The 19,227-nt window shown below is 36.4% G+C and overlaps 3 protein-coding genes across 3 annotated transcripts; 2 read left to right on the top strand and 1 right to left on the bottom strand.

Annotated features, from left to right (window-relative positions):
- The first annotated feature begins 217 nt into the window (after positions 1 to 217).
- LOC128606252 (ATP-sensitive inward rectifier potassium channel 1-like) lies at positions 218 to 1,306 on the top strand. The gene has a single exon (XM_053622292.1). It carries the CDS (start codon positions 218 to 220, stop codon positions 1,304 to 1,306), a length of 1,089 nt encoding a protein of 362 aa, XP_053478267.1.
- A 7,712-nt stretch (positions 1,307 to 9,018) lies between these two features.
- LOC128606981 (ATP-sensitive inward rectifier potassium channel 1-like) lies at positions 9,019 to 13,355 on the bottom strand. Its single transcript, XM_053623564.1, has 2 exons — positions 13,336 to 13,355; positions 9,019 to 10,625 (listed from the first exon to the last, which is right to left on the bottom strand). Exon 2 carries the CDS (start codon positions 10,600 to 10,602, stop codon positions 9,481 to 9,483), a length of 1,122 nt encoding a protein of 373 aa, XP_053479539.1. The 5' UTR covers positions 10,603 to 10,625; positions 13,336 to 13,355; the 3' UTR covers positions 9,019 to 9,480.
- A 3,209-nt stretch (positions 13,356 to 16,564) lies between these two features.
- LOC128606317 (ATP-sensitive inward rectifier potassium channel 1-like) lies at positions 16,565 to 18,466 on the top strand. The gene is made up of 2 exons (XM_053622353.1): positions 16,565 to 16,768; positions 17,307 to 18,466. Exon 2 carries the CDS (start codon positions 17,333 to 17,335, stop codon positions 18,458 to 18,460), a length of 1,128 nt encoding a protein of 375 aa, XP_053478328.1. The 5' UTR covers positions 16,565 to 16,768; positions 17,307 to 17,332; the 3' UTR covers positions 18,461 to 18,466.
- The last annotated feature ends 761 nt before the right edge of the window (positions 18,467 to 19,227 follow it).

The following is a 19,227-nucleotide window of genomic DNA, read 5'->3' as shown; positions in this document are numbered from 1 at the left end:
AAGATCATATAATAAATAAGACAACAACTATTTGATGAGCTCAGTTCAAAGGGACTTCTAATGAAGGTCTTCAATGTGAATTCATTCAATTTGCAAACCTGAAACGACTTGTAATTTTAAACAAGCTTATTTCTGAGTGAAGAAAAATTTCTGACTCCGCACCTTTTTCAACATATCCTATTTTCTCTTACTGTACAGAGTGTTCTTGGTCTTGAAAATGGCACACACTCCAGCACAGTTGCTCAGAGACTATCTGACTGAGTGGCGGATACGTCAAAACCGCCTGGTGACCAAAGAAGGCCATTGCAACATTGAGTATTCCAATGTACAGTACAAAAAATGGTCCAGTTTCATGCAAGACATTTGGACCACTTTAGTGGAGATCCACTGGACGTTTCTTATGTTCTTTTTTGTGTCTTCATTTATCCTTAGCTGGTTTGTATTTGCACTTTTTTGGTACTGGGTCGGTGGTACCAATGGTGACTTGTGGTGGCAAAACCCATCAGCTAACCACAGTGCATGTGTGGTTAATGTCTATGACCTTACCACTGCCTTTCTGTACTCACTGGAGACACAGACATTTATTGCTTATGGCGCACGAGCCATTACCACATTTTGCCCAGGAGCCATTGCTGTCTATGTTTTCCAGGTTAACCTTGGTACTATCATTCCCTGCTTTTGGGGTGGAGTGGTAATGGCCAAAATCTCACTGCCCAAGAGAAGAGCCAAAGCAATCATATTTAGTAAGATGGCTGTCATCTGCTCTAGACAAGATACTCTGTGTCTAAAGATACGACTGGCCAATCTGCGCAAATCACTGATGATTGGAACCCAAATATATGGCAAGCTTATTAAAACAACAACCACACCTGAAGGAGAAACCATCATCATGGATCAGGTCAACATTGAGTTCACTGTGGAAACTGGGAATGAAAACCTCTTCTTCATCTCTCCATTGACTCTCTACCATGTGATAGACAAAACCAGTCCGTTCTTTGAAATGGCAATGGACACTCTTCAGAATCAAGACTTTGAGCTTGTAGTGTTTATGGACAGTGTTGCTGAATCCACCAGTTTCTCTTGCCATGTGAGGACTTCCTATATGCCTAAGGAGATCATGTGGGGCTACCAGTTCCTCCCTATTATCTCCCGCAGCAAAGAGGGAAAGTATCGTGTGGACTTCTCGAACTTTTCTAAAGTTATGCGCGTGGAAAGTCCACATTGTTCCCACTGCTTTCACAATAAGAAAGCACATCAACACTCCGGCGATGGCACTGACAATGATGGCTTTGACTGTGATATGTGACCGCTTGTCAGGAAGGTCTACCAGATACAACGAAGATTAAACCTGAAAACAGTGATAATTTTTTAATTAAACTTTCCAAGATTAACGAGGAGATCTCTGCTTATTATGAAGTTATGCATTTTTTATTCAGACCAAACATGTAGTTTTCTTAACAAGATTCATTCAGTGTCATCATGTTTCATTAAGTTAGCTGTATTACTCAACTTAAATTAATTACCATTTACCAATTTAAAGCTGACACTTGTAAGATTGCATTACTTTACATTACATAGTACAGCCAGAATGACTATGTATTTTTTTGAGTAATCGTTTTGTGTTAAGATATAGATTTGTCTCTTTATTCTCAGTGACTTTTAACTTTAGCATCAGAATTTAATATTAAATTGAATTGTACTACTTAGTCCTGCTAATCCATATATATGGGTATCTGGAGCCGTAAGATTTGCAAAAGAATAAAGAAGTTTTATATATATATATATATATATATATATATATATATATATATATATAGGTATTCATACAGTTAGTTGTGTATAATTAATAAATAAAAATGATCAATAATTAATCATTAAAAAAAATAGTTAGAAATAGCTCTGTGGGAAAAGAGTACCGAGACTCAAGCCTATACCATGATGACTGGCAAAAACAACGCGTTCTGACAGCAGTGTTTTCCCCAGGAATTCACACAAAGCACAAGTATCAAGTGAATAATAGCTTTGTTAGAATGAAATAGCTCAAAGTTCAGCTATGGTTAAGGTTACCTTTTATACATGTATTTTACTTGACATTTTGTACAAAAACACGTATTGTGTTCAAAGGTACTTTTATCTCTGAGTTATATCAATTACAATGGATTTAAAAAAGCATACACATCCCTGTTGTGGTAGGGTTTTGTGAAATAAAAGAATAAACACTAAGATAAATCATGTCATCTTTTCTCACCTTCAATGTGCAATTGTAAAATATACAAATAAAGTGAAAAAACAATCAGAATCTTTTATAGGGAAAAAATAAAAATAAAAACTTATTAAAACTTAGTTGCATAACCCCTAAACTAATATTTTGTTGAAGCACTGTTTGATTTTATTACACGACTCAGTCTTTTTGGGTAAGAGTCTCTCAGTGTGATATATCTTGGATTGACAATATTTTATCTCCTATGCATCTCCTATGCACAGCCCAGTTCAGGTCACCCCACAGATTTTAGGTGGATTCCAGTCTGGGCTGTGGCTAGATCATTCAAACATATTGATCATCTTTTGGTCAAGCCATTCCTTTGTTGATTTGGATGTATGCATTAGGTCAAAGTTATGCTGAAAGGGGAAATTCCTTTACATCTTCTGCTTACTAGCAGACACCTGAATGTTTTGCAGTAAAATCGACTGGTATTTGTAGCTATTCCCACAGTTATGTCTGAAGAAAAGCAGCACTAAAGCATGATCCTGCCATCACCATGCTTCACCATGGGTATGGTGTTGTTTTGTTGATGTGTTGTTGTTTTGGGGTTTTTTTTGGACCAAATATACCTTTTGGAATTATGGAATTATTATGCCTTTTGGAATTGGTCTCATCTGACCATAACATATTTTGCCACATGGTTTGGTGTGATTTAGTTAGACTTGGATTTTTTTTTTTTTTTTTTTGTGAGAAAGGACTTCCATCTAGACACCCTACCCCACAGCCCAGGCTTGGGAAGAATATGAGAGATTATTGTTACATGCAGAGAGTAATCAGTACTTGTCAGATATTCCTGCAGCTCCTATAATATTGCCGTAAGTCTCTAGGCAGCCTCCCTGGTAAGTTTTTGTCTTGTCCTTTTGTAAATTTTGGAGGGATGTCCGGTTTTTGGTGATGTTACTGTGTTGCTCCATTTTCTCCACTTGTTGATGATGGCCTTACACAGTGTTCCATGGTACATTGAATGTTTTTGAATTTTTCTTACCCCTCTCCTGCTCAGTTCCTTTCAACAGTGAGACCATTATCTGTGTAAGCTCTTTGCAGACCATGGCTTCAGCAGTTGGATGAAACCAAGAAGATGTTAATCAGAATAATTTCATTGATTGCAGCTGTATGATAATTACTTTTTTTAACATGAGATTGAATGTGATTGGTTCATTCTGAATACAGCCCCAGCCCCAATTACAAACGGTTATTATGTATACCCGTTTATAATTGTGCATTTTTCCCCTAAAATATTTCTGAGGTTTTTTTTTCTGATTGTTTAAAATTTTTATGCATCGTAATTTCACATTGAGTGTGTAAAATGTTCTAACATGATTTATCTTGGTTTCATTTTTTTTTCATCATAAAACCTTGCATGGGTGTGTAGACTATGTCCTCTATACATATAATATCAATAAACATTTTCCATTTTTGGTAAATATTTATGTAATGAAAATATGTCAAGCTAATGGTCAAAAAATGCTGGTTTTAATATAGTTGTGTTTAAATATTTGCAAAAGCCTTACCAAGCTAAAAATTTCCATCAGATTTACAAAAGCTCTGGAAACACTGATTTACTTCATACTGACATACACATGTTGATCAGCCATACAGTGCAAGGTGCATTCCTGATGCATATAAAACTCCATTAATGGTCAAATGCACAAAGGGCTGGAAACAAGAAATGACTTCTAAACAACGAAAGAAGGCAAAAGGCATTATTGACTCACTTCTGTGCCAATAAAAATATTTAGCAGTGTAACAGCACCTGTTTTAAATTGTTTAAGTGTCTCTTCCAATGTGCTGGATCTAAGGTGTTGCTCTGCATTACCAAGATGCCCTGGCAAATAGAACCAATTTATGAGCTAGCTTAAATACTGACGAGCTGAAAATTGTCCATGAGCTGAGGCATTTGCTTATCGCTCTGCACATAGACCAGCCTGTCCTCCATTTATACTGTCATTTCTTTGTGTCATAGTTGAATGATTAATTTTATTTGCCTTAATTCATGGGTTACTGTTAAATAAATAAGTAATTTAATCTTGACAGTATAATCTATATATAAAAGTTCAGTAATCCATGTTGATGAACTCAGTCAGTTGAGGTTTACATTAATACTACATTAGTAATGCATAAATTTACAAACCCTCAGGAGAACAAGTAGAATACAAATGTTCTTTTCTAAAATTTTACACAAATTTCTTGTGTAAATGCTCCTATTAACAATTTATAAACAAATCCGTTCATATCCAGCTTGCTAAATGAGGCCATTGTTTTTACTCAAATGCTAGATTGAGTCTATTGGGTCATTTTATTGGGTAATTCACAGAGGGTCCCTGGAGTAATGACTAGGTCAGTCTCAGGCCCAGTTTAGACTTGGTATTGAGATCCATCTCGAGTGATCTGATTACAAGATGACCTTCAAGATGGATAGCCAGACACTTCATACCAAACCCAAGAATGATACATTGTTCGTTCAAACAAAGTGTTTAAATTTAGCTACTTGGCTAACATGGATTATCTCTGGGCGTAAAACCAAAAACTTTGTATACAGAGAAACAGTCTGCATGACCAAAGTGGTTCTCTGGCAGCTTTGTGTACTTTGCTGAAAAATTCACCCACTTTTCCTATATTGAAAAAAAATAACAAATTGTGTGAACAGAGAAGCATTACAGCCTATTCTCTGGGAGCTTTGTGCCCTTTCCTTTGTGCCCTTTCAATCGCTCTTGTAGACATAGAAATATTATACATACTCATTGTCCCTTTATCAGGTACACCTCACATACAGGTGTGCTTTGTGGGTATGCAAATGGGTTCAGCGCTGCTAGCTATTGGAGACACCTCAAATACCTAAAACTTTACTAGTGGAAAAGCCATTTCACTGAAGGGGAAAGGACAAGGGAAAGGCTTTCTTTCTGGTAGTGGTCATTTTATCTGAATTCATGAGCCTCAGTCTTGTGATCCAGTAGGAAATAGTCAGGACTATTGCATTAACAAAAAAATAAATGAAATAAATAAATAAATAAAAATGTGAGTTGCTCTAATTTTTTTTTTTTTTTTTTTTTTTTTAAATGTTTGTGGGGGAAAATACATTACCCTTCCATTATCTCCAAAATCACAAATCAGAGCCAACATATTTTTGATCTGTTGAACTACACACTGTGTTCCTCTTTGGCCAAACAATTATTTGATATTTTCCTTTCACATCAGTAATCAAACTGTAATATCCAATTATTTTACTGCAGTGGTTCTCAGATTAAATCTTGCAATTAAATATTAGTTCATCCAGTAGATGTTTTATGATTTGTGTTATTAGCATGGAGCCGTCCTGTCCAAACACTTATGCTAAAATGGTCATGTTAGCAAATTGTAGCCCATCTGTTGCTATGCAGTATTTCTCAGCCCTGTGTTCCCTGTCCATAAGTGAAAAGCCACCACTATATGTGTACCGCTGACCACATATTATTTGTGCAGTGGACCATTCTCAGCACAGCAATCACACTGACATGGTACTGGCATGGTAGTGGGTATGTGTGTGGTTCAGGTATGAGTGCATTGTAAAACCGGATAAGTTCATTTAACTCAATAAATTTGAGGAAACTAAGCCTCATAAGCCAAAAATAAATATAAGCCAAATAGACTTAAATATAACAAGTTTGAGTTAAATGTTTGTTATATTTAAGTGTATTTGGTTTAAAGAAATTGATTTATCAACTTAATTTTTTTTTTTTTTTCAGTTTTACAGTGTGTATTAGGCTTACAGTCAGTAAATGTATACCCACAAACTGCAGTTTTGTACATGAGAAATTGGCTGGTCTACAGTATGTGTCCCTGTTAAAATATCTGATTTCAGCTATCAAATTCAAGACATCTATATAGCAATCTTGATCCATTTGAAAATGATTTGCAGCTTAAGTGGCTTTTCTGTATTATGTGTATTGTGTTTCAGACTTGTTACATGCCCAAAACTCCATAATTATAAAGTACAGCAGATGAAGGTTTAGGTCAATGTTTTGCTCGCATGACTGAGCCAAAATAAGAGAAAGGGCTATATATTTTCTGAGTGAATTCTGAGAATGAACATGAGTTTGCGTACCATGTTACGTCCTACATCATATTGTGTAAATCTACCCTGTTTCCTGTAGTGCGAAAAAACTGATTTTGTGTACAGATAAATAGAGATTATATTTATACATATGTATATTATAAGCCTGCCTTACTAGTAGGAGGGAACAACAGGAAACTAAATAGTTAAAGAATATGAAGTTAGTTATTTAAGTAGAGTTGGAATTACAAAAAAAGGAGGACTAGATTTTAATGGTATGACATTCCATTCCTGACAGAAGCATATCTACACTAGGTAAATTCTAACAATCTAAGCCAGTGATTACCAACCCTGTTCCTGGAGATCTACCTTCCTGAAGACTTTAGCTCCAACCATAAATGTCCCCACCTGACCATCTAATCATTGCCTCAAGAAGTTCTTGATCAACTAAAGCAGGTGTGTTAGATTTTGGTTGGAGATTAAACCTGCAGGAAGGTAGATCTCCAGGATGAGGGTTGGTGACCACTGCTGTAAACTATACAAGTTCGACACTGTAAACAATACTAACACTTTACTGCTTCCACTGAAGTTTACACTTCACTGTCTCTCTAACACAGAGATCACAATATAACTACTCTTGATTTATCCTGTCTTATCTTCATTTAGATTTGCTTTCTGTTTATCTTGTTCTACCACGTTGATTCCAGAAATCAACCTCCAGGTATTTGTTTGGGTTCTCTTTTTTTTTTTTTTTTTTTTTTTTTTTTTGTCTGTTTGTTTTAAACATATTCCAGCTACTACAGTTACAGTTTGATAAATACATTTCTTGTTTTAGTCTAATGCATCTTGCATCTTATAAAAAGACAAATTGTAACATGTTTAATGAAATAAAGTGTTAGCAAAAACATTTTTATTAAAAAGAAAAAAAATATCTTTTAAAATGCCAAAGTAGGCTAGTGGGCGATATATAACATTTTCTAGAATTTTGCTTGTAATACTAGCGGAGAAACGTCTAATGCCATCACATTCTATGCATCTACAAGAGGGCATGTTTTAATTCCATTGTGGTTCTCTCTCTTGTATGCTTTCATTCTTTTTAAGGACCTCCAACTGGACTGATCTTAAATAACACTTGTTTTTATTTGTTTTTGCTTTATTTTAGACTCTTGTTAATAAAAAAATGGTCAAAAAGAAATTGTTTTTGTGTAAGCTATACATTATGTACATGTGGTATAACTACTGAAGCGTTGCAGAAGAGAAGGATGCTTCTAACCTTAACCCTATCCCCAATGGACCTTGAAAATGATACATACTGTATCTTGCCATATTGATCAGAGACTACTTGGAGAAGTACCATATTCACCAACACGTCCTGGTGACCAATGATGGTCACTGACATGTCTAATATGGTCATGTGAGGTACAGCAATCCCTTTGTCTACCTGCTAGACCTACCTATTATAAAAGATAAGAGAAGCTAGTGAGGTAATGACTGTTTATAGTTTCTATACATTTACATTTATTCATTTAGCAGACACTTTTATCCAAAGCGACTTACAAATGAGGAAATACAAGCAAAGCGATACGTCAAGCGGAGAACAATGCAAGTAGTGCTACCATACAAGATTTTTAACACAAGTGCATAACTGGAACTAACCTGTTTCACAGACGTTCCACAACACTGAGCATAACTATAAACTGCTAAAAAAGTATGATGTGTTGATATGTAATTAAAAAAAGAATACATTATATAATGTGTTGTCAAGTTAACTCTGCAGCTTGTCTGGTTGTATCCGCCACCCTGTTTTCGATAACACCATGCCCCAAGGTGTTTTATTTCTATAAACACGGAACACCATATGAATGTGGATGGATGGGGATATATAGTATGTTTTGGTAACAATATAGAATGTGTTTTTTGTTGTTGTTTTAGTTTTATTTTAGGAAAATTTAGGAGAATTATGGAAAAACATCAACTGATTTCATCTTGATTTGCACATCATAAGCTTCAACATTTTTTATATACTGTACATCTCGATCGTTAGTTTTCAGAATGTAAGTTTTGCTTTGCTTTAGGGGAAAAACGTTTGTGTGTAGGTATTTGTCTTAAAAGACACAAATCTGCCCCTAAGAGGTGCTACATGTATGTATATAGTATATTGCTCATCGTGTATGGATGCATGGAGTCAAAATTTCTCCAATCTCGCCATTGCTTCACCTTTTCTGCCCACTTGCAGCTGAGCAAGGAATAAAAAAAGTATTTAATATTTAATCAGGGTGTCCATTACTGTGTATCACAAATAAACACTAGTTTACTTAATTCATAGATCATTTACTGTAACACACAAATAAATTGAAGAGACTGTGATTTTTTTAAATATCATTTACTGATATTTTAGATAGAAGCCTTACATAAGTACATACATTATGATGGATATTTATCTAATACATTTAGTAACTATTTAAAATTCCTAATAAACTGTAATGAATATTAATCTACCTAATCATATTCTCTAATAGCTCAACTTTACCAATCAGCAATTGCTAGTAATAAAATATTATACAAACAACACAATGATAACTTGAGAAAACAAACACCAAAATGTTCAGAAATGCAGCCAAGTCTTACTACATCGGCTGCATCGGCTGAATAAACTTGTATTATCGTTGTAATATGTCTAGTCAGTCTTAGAGCTTTGAGCATAACATTAATATTATAACACATAATATTGAAGCAAATGGAGTGTGCAGCTGTCTAAAGTGTATCTTGTCTGTCAAAGAAAAGGGTGTAAAATGTTCATTATTGAGTCAGCCATCTTGGTCTGGGTCACAATGGATCCAGGACCGATCTTTTGAACACTGGGCTTGAGGCAGGAATATGCCCTGGATGGGAAACTACTCCATAATAGGGCACCATGCAGACACAGACATTCACACACTCTTTCAGACCTAGGTGTATTTTACATAGTCAATCCACCTACTATAAGGAAGCCTGGAAATGTGATGTGGCAGAGGTACTCACTGCACTGAAAACATCATTATTTAAGATAAATATTACAAAATTGGCAATGCAATACTACATACTGTGAATAGCTCATATTTCTATCATCCACATAAAAAGGAAGCATCCCTATGGCAAGAGCAAATGTTTAAAAAAAAAAAAAAAAAAAAAAGTAAACTTATATGCATTACATATTGGTAGCACTGGACTGGTCTTTAACTTCAATCTCCTGAAGCCTGTCACTGTCAGTGGGAGTATTGTAAGGATTGAAGCCATCAGGGGATTTGGCATAATGACTGGCACAAGGTGCTGTATCTACAGGAGCCACTTTGGCAAAGTTGGAGAAATCTACATGATACTTTCCCTCTTTGCTGCGTGAGATGATAGGGAGGAACTGATAGCCCCACATGATCTCTTTAGGAAGGTAGGAAGTTCGGACCTGGCAGGAGAAGCTGGTGGACTCTGCAGTGCCATCGAGAAACACCACAAGCTCAAACTCCTGCTGGTGAAGGGTGTCTACTGTCATTTGAAAAAACGGGCTCGATTGGTCAATGATGTGGTACAGGGTCAATGGGCAGACAAAGAAAAGGTTGTCCTTTCCAGCATCTACAATGAAGTCTATCCTGATCTGGTCCATTATAATGGTCTCACCTTCAGGGGTGACAGTTGTTTTAAGAAGTTTGCCATAGATCTGACTCCCAATCATCAAAGATTTGCGCATGTTGGCCACTCGGATCTGCAAACAGAGACTGTCCTTTTTAGAGGAGATAACAGCCATCTGGCTAAAACTGATGGTTTTGGCTCTTTTTTTCCCCCGGGCAACTTTAGTCATAATCACCCCACACCAAAAGCAGATTATCACCGTCCCAAATACAGCCTCAATTGTGAAAATGGTGAGGACACTAGGACAAAATGGAGTGATTTGTCGATAACCATAACCAATGGACATCTGAGTCTCTATAGACTGGAGGAAGGCACCAGTCATATCAAAAACATTCTCTACACAAGGCTGGTGGTCAGCAGATGGGTTTTGCCAGTATAGGTCACCATTAGCAAAAGCAGCCCAATACCAGAATAGTCCAAAGAAGAACCAGCCAAACACAAAGGAGGCTCCAAAGAGAAAGATAACGTAACGCCAGCGCATGTCCATTAAGGTGGTCCATAGGTCTAGAAAGTAGATGAAAAATTGGCTGTGTCTCACACTACCATATGCAATGTTGCAGTGGCCATCCTTGGTCACCACACGATTTCTCTGTATCCGGCGATAAGCCAGGTATTCTCTGAGCAACTGTGGAAAGGGGCATGCCATTTTCAGTGTACCTTGAGATAAACCTGGAGACAGAACATAAAAACACTTTGAAACTGTAGAAACAGGGTTTTTTTTTTCTGTAGCTCAGGACTTCTGAAAATATTTGCAACTTTTTAGGGCCCCTTTAACTGTAAATAAATTCCACAAACCCTAAGAACAGATTTGCTTTATTAACACAATACAATTAATGAAATTTTAGACTTATTTATTAAATTTGTACAATAACATTTTGGCTAATTGTTGGAAACAAAGAGCTTTTTATTCCTGAACTTTTCTTTTGGGTTGGGATTAAGCGCAATCAGTTAAACAGAGTAGTCAAAAATTATTACAGGAACACGATATTAATTCTAATACCTTTGATAATGTTGGCTTGTAACAAAGTTAAGTAAATGCATGCCTGCCTATGCTACATGGACCCTATTGTGATTCACATGACTTTAGGTAAAATATATTTCTTACTCCCTACAGATTTACACAATAGACTTTTTCAATGAGGCTTCAGCTAAATTCACAAATAAACCTGGCATTAAAAATAATGTTCTTGTACTAGTAGAATGACATATACACCGATCAGCCAAAATATTAAAACCACCTGCATAATATTGTGTAGGTCCCCCTTGTGCCGCCAAAACAGCTCTGACCCGTACTGAACTCCATATGACCTCTGAAGGTGTGCTGTGGTATCTTGCACGAAGATGTTAGCAGCAGATTCTTTAAAGTAACAAGTTGGGGCTTCCATGGATCAGACTTGTTTTTCCAGCACATCCCACAGATGCTTGAACGGATTAAGATCTGGGGGATTTGATCAACACCTTGAACTCTTTGTCATGTTCCTAAAACCATTCCTCAAACCATTTTTGGAGTGTGGCAGGGCGCATTATCCTGCTGAAAGAGGTCATTGTCATTAGGGAATAACGCTGAAATGAAGGGGTGTACTTGGTCTGCAACAATGTTTAGGTACGTGGTACATGTCAAAGTAACATTCACATGAATGCCAGGACCCAAGGTTTCTCAGCAGAACATTGCCCAGAACATCAGACTACCTCTGTTGGTTTGTCTTCTTCCTATAGTGTATGGTGGTGCCATCTCTTCCCCAGGTAAGCGACACACATGCACCTGTCTGTCCACATGATGTAAAAGAAAATGTGATTCTTCAAACCAGGCCACGTTCTTCCATTGCTCCATGGGCCAGTTCAAATGTCTATTGTGCTCAGATGCTCACTGCCTATTGTAAGCACTTTTGGCAGTGGACAGGGGTCAGCATGGGCACTCTGACCGATCTGCAGCTACACAGCCGCATACACAGCAAGCTGCAATGCACTGTGTGTTTTGATACCTTTCTATCATAGACAGCATTAACTTTGTCAGCAACTTGTGCTACAGTAGCTCTTCTGTGGGATTGGACCATACAGGCTAGCCTTCATTCCCTATGCACATCTGTGAGCCTTGGGCACTCATGACCCTTTCACCGGTTCACTGGTTGCCCTTCATTCGACCACTTTTGGTAGGTACTAAGCACTGCATACCAGGGACACCCTACAAGACTTGTCTTTTTGGAGATTCTCTGACACAGTCGTCTAGCCATCACAATTTGGCACTTGTCAAAGACACTCAGATCCTTACGCTTGCCCATTTTTTCTGCTTCCAACACATCAACTTTGAGAACTGACTGTTTACTTGTAGCCTAATATATCCCACCCCTTGACAGTTGCCATAATGAGATAATCAATGTTATTCACTTCACTTTTCAGTGGTTGTAATGTTATGGCTGATTGGAGCAAAGTCTTCTCAGTCTTCTCATTTATTTTAAAAGCATATTTCAAATTGAATAAGAAAGAACTAACACTGAATGGTCATTAGGTCGTTAGGTGGTTAGTATCCTATTACCATGACACATGACCTGCACACAATAGTCAGTTGTTTTCTTCAGTAGGGAGGAAATATAGAAAATTAATCAACTCAATATCACAAAAAAATCCTATTTTCTAAAACCAAAAAAGAGTGAATTATCTCCATACTACAGATCTTTCACCAATACTGCTATATCAAATATTGTCTGAACACTGAATGGACAGGAATATCAGAACTCCTAAAGTGTTTTGTAGAGTTTGCCAATGTTAACCTTAACATTACATGGAGACGCCGAAAGAAATACTTAATAATTATTAATAATTACTTTTACACTTTCACTTATGATGAAAATTTAGAATTTTGATTATGTAAACATGAAAAAAGCATCTTTTAACCAATGGCAATCAAGGTACAGCAGTTTTCCTTTTGAACATTACAGTGCTCAGGAAAGTTAAGTTAAGAGGATGTTCTTAAAGCTGAAATATACTGTAGGTTACTGAAATAAGCATTATCATGCTTCACTTTATTCACAATCTGTCTGTTAATAATATGGTAAGCCCGAATGAGTCATACTCAAGAATAGACATGAGCAAGACCATGACCAACTACAACTGTGTATTATGTAAATCCATGTGTAAATCCACTTAGTGGAAAACAACAGAATCTTGTGTACAGGTAAACAACTTTGGATGTCAAGCCTTGCGTCAGGACACCGATATCAGCTACAGTGAGAATGAGAATGATAGATGGAAGAGAGAGAGAGAGAGAGAGAGAGAGAGAGAATGAATCACCAGAAATTTTGGGATATATCTACCTGTTTACCAAACTCTTGGATGTCCACAGGGAAACTTGTTTAACAGGTAGGTTCCACGCTCAACACACCTTTTTCGTTGTGATTCCTGTAGAACTCAGAACTCCAAATGAGGACGCTAGCTTATTCTTGTGCTACTGCCTGCTTTAAAGGATATCAGGTTCAGACTGACCAATCATATCTGTAACTGTTTGGTTACCTAAATTCAAACAGATTTATCATCAAGATATTCATTGTGAATTCATTTCATTTAGAATTAATTATATAGCCCCTTGTATTTTCAGTTATTTTATTTTTGATTGAAGAAACAAATTCTGACTCTGTACTGTTCAACATATTTTGTATCCTTTTCCTATAGAGAGTGTTAAGCTTGGGATGTGTAATGAACAGTGCTGATATATCCACCAGTTTCTCGTGTCAAGTGAAGAGATCCTACATCCTAAACAGATTACGTGGGGCTACCATTTTCTCCCTATTATCCCCCACAGCAAAGAGGGAACGCACAGTACACCCTGTGCCTACTGGTTCACCAATGAGAATGTATTTATACTAGTGGCCTTGAATCACAGTTAAAGCCCACACCCACTACACTTGCTTGAGTACCAATTTGTGTTGAGATATGGTTTTGTTACCTTTATATTATTAAGATAGTGGGAATTATCAAGAATTAATTGTTGCCACACATAAATATAATTCATATTAAAGGCTATATTGAATCTAATGACTTGATCTTGTGCACCAGATTTTATGTGGTTGAACTGTATTACCATCAAAAAGCACAATGGCACAGTGTCCACTGATCAGGCAAGTACTCTCCAGTCCTCCAGCAAATGTGTAGCATTGCTGTGCTGCAATACAGTAGGCATTAATTTGCATACCCTTGAGAGGCAAGAGATGATGACAAGGTTCAATTTGTCAAATGCCGTGAGTGACGTTTACCTCAAATGATGAAACTAAAGTGTATGATGCTGACAAATTAATGTGAGAAATTATTTCCTAATTCTTTACTATTTGGCAATAATGTTGTTTTCCATAAGTAGATTATACATATAAAGGCAAGCTGGGCGTCTTTCAGTTGAATTGGAATTACATTGTTTTATGCAATTTTCCACGTTTTCTCTTTCGGGTTAACCAGATTCTAAAATGCTAGCGATTTATTTCTGGTTGAAATACATACAAAAGTATATATAATGTTAAAAAATTACCATGTGAAGGGTTTTTGCAGGCTGCCACAGATGTTATCCCAGCATATTATTTTGTTTGTGTTCACCATTTTCACAGGATTTTTCTCCTTTTTTTTTTTTTTTTTTTTTTTTTTTACTGCAAGTGTGTTGCCAATAAAAGAGCAAACAGTTTGTTTTAAACGATTCATCCTGGTCATGTTTCTTCCTTGTTGATACTACAATATGACACCACATTATCACTTCATTCTGCTTTATTGTCAAGCTACCAGCGCTCTCTACAAAAGTAATCCTCAGGTTCATAGTATTAGGTATTAATAAAAGCACCTCAGGGTCTGCCTCTGTATGTGAGTCAGCCGTACAGGCTCCCATGAGTTTTGAAGTTCAGTGCGCTGTTGCATTTATTCTAACCGCTTTTGCATTTGCCCATGCCTGCTGCCAGTTCCTTTAATCTGAAACTGCAACACATGAAGGAGCTTATCGTTTTTCTTATCGTTTTTCTCCTATGTTGCTTGTGCCAGAGGTGCATTTTGCTCACCACTAATGGCATTACAGTATGCTGCAGTTAGGGCAGGACTTTGTAAATGCCTGTCACAGATGTTCAGGTCCCAGACAATTCAGGCATTGATCATGTCCATCTAGACTTGGCAGTACAAACAACTTGCCATCTTGCCTTGAAACACAGAAATCAAAATGCACTTGATTCTACCTCTCAGGCATACACCAGTATAGAGTGCCATTTTAATTATGCAGAAAAGTGAAGGTGCAAGCTAACAGAAAAAAAAAAAGAAGTTTTTTCTGTCTTATTGGATTATTTATGCTATTTCTTGTCAATATTAACAGCCATTTTAAATTCATGTTTGAAACATCATCTTATAAATCCATTTATTTGTAAATGGGCAAGTATGACCCATTGTCTATTTCCATTAACTTATGTGAACATAACAAAACAATACGTTGATGGATTCAAATGAGCACCAGTTAAATAAACAAAGACAAATACACAGAATCGGTTGAAAATCAACAATCACACCTCCTTAGCAAAAATATTCAATATTTACGCATAAATGGCAACCCCAATTCTCAGTATACTGCAGATTTTACTATATCTTTTAAATCCATATCCCCTTCTTGTAGTGAGGAAAACAATTCACTTTGTTTACAGAGAAACATGGGAGCTTCTCTGGGAACTTTATGTACTTTGCTGAGAAACCACCCAGTTTTCCTATTGAAAACAGAGACGCATTATACATTGTGAACAGAGACGCATTATACATTCAGCCTATTCTCTGAGAGTTTTGTGTACTATGCTGCCATAAATCCATCCTCCCTGTAGTGGAAAAACAACAGATTTTCTGTACGGAGTATCATTATACACAGTCATTGTCCCTTTTATTATCACAAACAGGTATGAGAATTATAGCCCAGTAGTTACTATGGACAGTTTCTCAGCCCCACCTCCACTGTCCATACGTGAAAAGGGAACACTATACAGTATGCGTGCTGACCAGATATGTTTGAGTGGTGGAACATTCTAATAGTATTGTGCGTGTGATACGAGTGTATTGGATTCACACTCATTCATTGTCTACCTACAAAGTGCAGTTACCTGGTAGGTGTACCTGAAAAGTGACCACAGAAAAATGTGTAGACTAATTGACCAAAACACCTAGTAAATATCTAGGTGTACCCGTTCAAACATTTCATTACAGATGGAACAGGTTGCTGTATCAAATTCAAGAAGAGTCTAATCTTGCTGCATTTAAATATTATTTGCAGCTTAATAGGCTTTTGTGTTTGTTTGTGTTCATGTCTCAGGAATTCATGCTGGTTACGTGCCAGCAACAACACAATTACAAAATAGACTGATGATTTAGTTTTCTGTTTTGCTTGCATGACTTAGATTCAGTAACTGAAAAGGCTAGACGTTTTCTGACTGAATTCTCAGAAGGACTTGGCATGTCCTGACAACCAAAACACAGCAAAGTGTTGCTTACTCTAAAGCATGTTGTGTAAATCCACCCTGCTTTCCTGTGGTAAAAAAAAATAAACACACCGAATTTGTATACAGATAAATGTTATACGTATCGAGTCCAGCCTTAACAGTAGGAGGGGACAATAAGAAACCTAAGAGTCACGGAATATGAAGTCAGAGACCGTTTTGAAAGTTGTGTGTGAATTAGGGAAAAAAGGAGAAAGCGCGACAGGATTATACTGTTATGATGATCCTTACAATTCCTGCCTAAAACAATCACCTTCTAACACATTCTTGTGTCTTTGAAGGGTTTCAAGACAGAGGACAGAAGCTATAAAAATACAGCAGGTAAGTTCAGCTCTATACTGTATATACTGCCTGCATTGAACATTTCACTTTACTGTCTCTATGTAGAATTGTTCTCCATTTATTTTGTCTTGCAAGGTTGATTCCAGAGATCATTGTCTATGTGTTGTGTTTAGTGTCGTTTCACGTTATAAATGCAGTGGCATAATTTAATGTAAGAGATCCTACATCTATTAGAAGGCATGTGTGGTAATTCTTTTATAGTTACCTGTCTGACTAATTTCTTTTTTTAATGAACCGCAACTGTATTTATATGTTTAAACAAATCACACATTTCATTTAATTTTAGTTTCCTGTCCACTATAAAAGATGTTGTTGAGTGTAAGCTATACGTTTAGTGCTTGCGGTACAACTGCTGACTCTTCTCAAAAGAGTAAATACTTTAATGACTGTATTGCCAGTCCATTTTTTTTATATTTACTTCTGCAATAAAAAGATTTGAAGGAATGATAATTTTATAAATGATAAATTTGATAATCAGTGCACTATTTTAAAAAAAGCTTCTGTATTTTATCTCCAGACTGAGTATATCCATCTACTTTGAAAATGACACGTTCCATGCCACAGTTGGTCAGAGACTACTTGGAGGAGCGTCGGATTCACCGGAACCGCCTAGTGACCAAAGATGGTCACTGTAATATTGAATATGGCCATGTGAAGTACAGCAATCGTTTTGCCTATGTGCTAGACTTATGGACCACCATCTTGGAGCTTCGCTGGAGTTTTGTCATGATTTTATTCACAGCTTCTTTTCTTCTCAGCTGGTTTTTTTTTTCACTAACATGGTATTGGATTGCCTACAGTAATGGAGATTTGTGGTGGCAATACCCTTCATCTGACCATAAACCTTGTGTAATTAATGTCTATGGTTTGACCACTGCCTTCCTTTATTCCCTAACAACTCAGATGACTATTGGCTACAGTGTTCGAGTCATCACTCCATTGTGCCCAGATGCCATCACCCTTATCGTTATCCAGACTATAATTGGTACAATCATTAAAAGTTTCTGGTGTGGAATTGTTATTTCCAAATTTTCCTTGCCTAAAAAAAGAGCAAAAACAATCAATTTCAGTGAGACGGCTGTCATCGCCCCCAAAAATGGTACCCTCTGTTTGCAGCTCAGAGTGGCCAATCTTCGCAAAACTTTGATGGTTGGAAGTCACATCTATGGAAAATTGCTTAGAACGACTGTCACACCTGAAGGTGAGACTATCATTATGGACCAGATCAAGATTGATTTCTTAGTAGATGCTGGGAAAGACAACTTGTTCTTTGCATGCCCATTGACCCTGTATCATGTGATTGACAAGACAAGCCCATTCTATGAGATGGCAGTGGACACTCTTCAACAGCAAGAATTTGAGCTTGTAGTCTTTCTTGATGCCACAGATGAGTCCACCAACTTCTTTTGCCAGGTCAGAACATCATACATTCCTCGAGAGATCATGTGGGGTTATGATTTTTTCCCCATCATAACTCGCAGCAAGGACGGAACATACTGTGTGGACTTTTCTGAGTTTGCTAGAGTGGTACCTGTACTAACACCACATTGTGCCTATTGCTTCAACAATGAGACAGCCCATAATTGTGACTCAAGATACAGCACTGATGATCAAGGATTGAGTGGTAGACAATCATCTATAAATTTACGAAGTATTCATAAAAACTTTTAACTTGTAACCCCTTGAAATGTTAATTAATTGAGCAGGGTCATTGGAAATGTTTGAGCCAATTTAGTAGTTCCAAAATACATTCAAGGGACATTCAAAAAAAGGTTAACCCTAAGATACATGAGAAGTGTACAAAAGAGATATATGGATATTTTAGTATATTTAAATAATAGTCTATATATTCAGTGTAGCTAGATTGGGTGTAGATTTCTTTCTGTAAAATAGTTGTTGAGACAAAGATGACCCTAACCCATTAGGGTTATATATATATATATATATATATATATATATATATATATATATATATATATATATAAATTATTTCTATAATTAATTAAAGTGTGTAAAGGTTAGGGCATGTCTTTTAGAAGGCATTATTTTTACTATATTGTGTAATACTGTATAATACAGTGATTACTTTATTGTGATATGCCAAAAATGTGCATTAAAGATTATTTTGCAAACAACTTGTTGTTTTATATGATTAACAATACTGCTGGATTATAATTTAAAACATTTGTGTCATGCTGGCGTCAACACCAGGAGCTGGTCAAGTTCATATTCACAAATACAAGAAGGACCAGTTAGCTTTTCTAATACTAAGAGGGGAATTACTATGCCATTATATGCTTATAGGCATATAAATTTGAATCTATCTTTGACATGTCCAAAACTATTGAAAATTTTAATTTTCACATTAAAATTTTGTAATGTATTTTTTAATATTCTTTGTTTAGTTTTTTCCACATTTTAGAATAATAATAAAGACA

The sequence above is a fragment of the Ictalurus furcatus genome, chromosome 4, assembly GCF_023375685.1.
Source record: "Ictalurus furcatus strain D&B chromosome 4, Billie_1.0, whole genome shotgun sequence".
NCBI classification, from domain to species: domain Eukaryota; kingdom Metazoa; phylum Chordata; class Actinopteri; order Siluriformes; family Ictaluridae; genus Ictalurus; species Ictalurus furcatus.
The sequence above is the reverse complement of the archived record's forward strand: the minus strand, read 5'-3'. Positions and strand labels throughout refer to the sequence as shown.

What these genes read in the sequence shown, in the direction of transcription:
- LOC128606252 (XM_053622292.1), top strand. Translation starts at nt 218, where the DNA reads ATGGCACACACTCCAGCACAGTTGCTCAGAGACTATCTGACTGAGTGG.
- LOC128606981 (XM_053623564.1), bottom strand. Translation starts at nt 10,602, where the DNA reads ATGGCATGCCCCTTTCCACAGTTGCTCAGAGAATACCTGGCTTATCGC.
- LOC128606317 (XM_053622353.1), top strand. Translation starts at nt 17,333, where the DNA reads ATGACACGTTCCATGCCACAGTTGGTCAGAGACTACTTGGAGGAGCGT.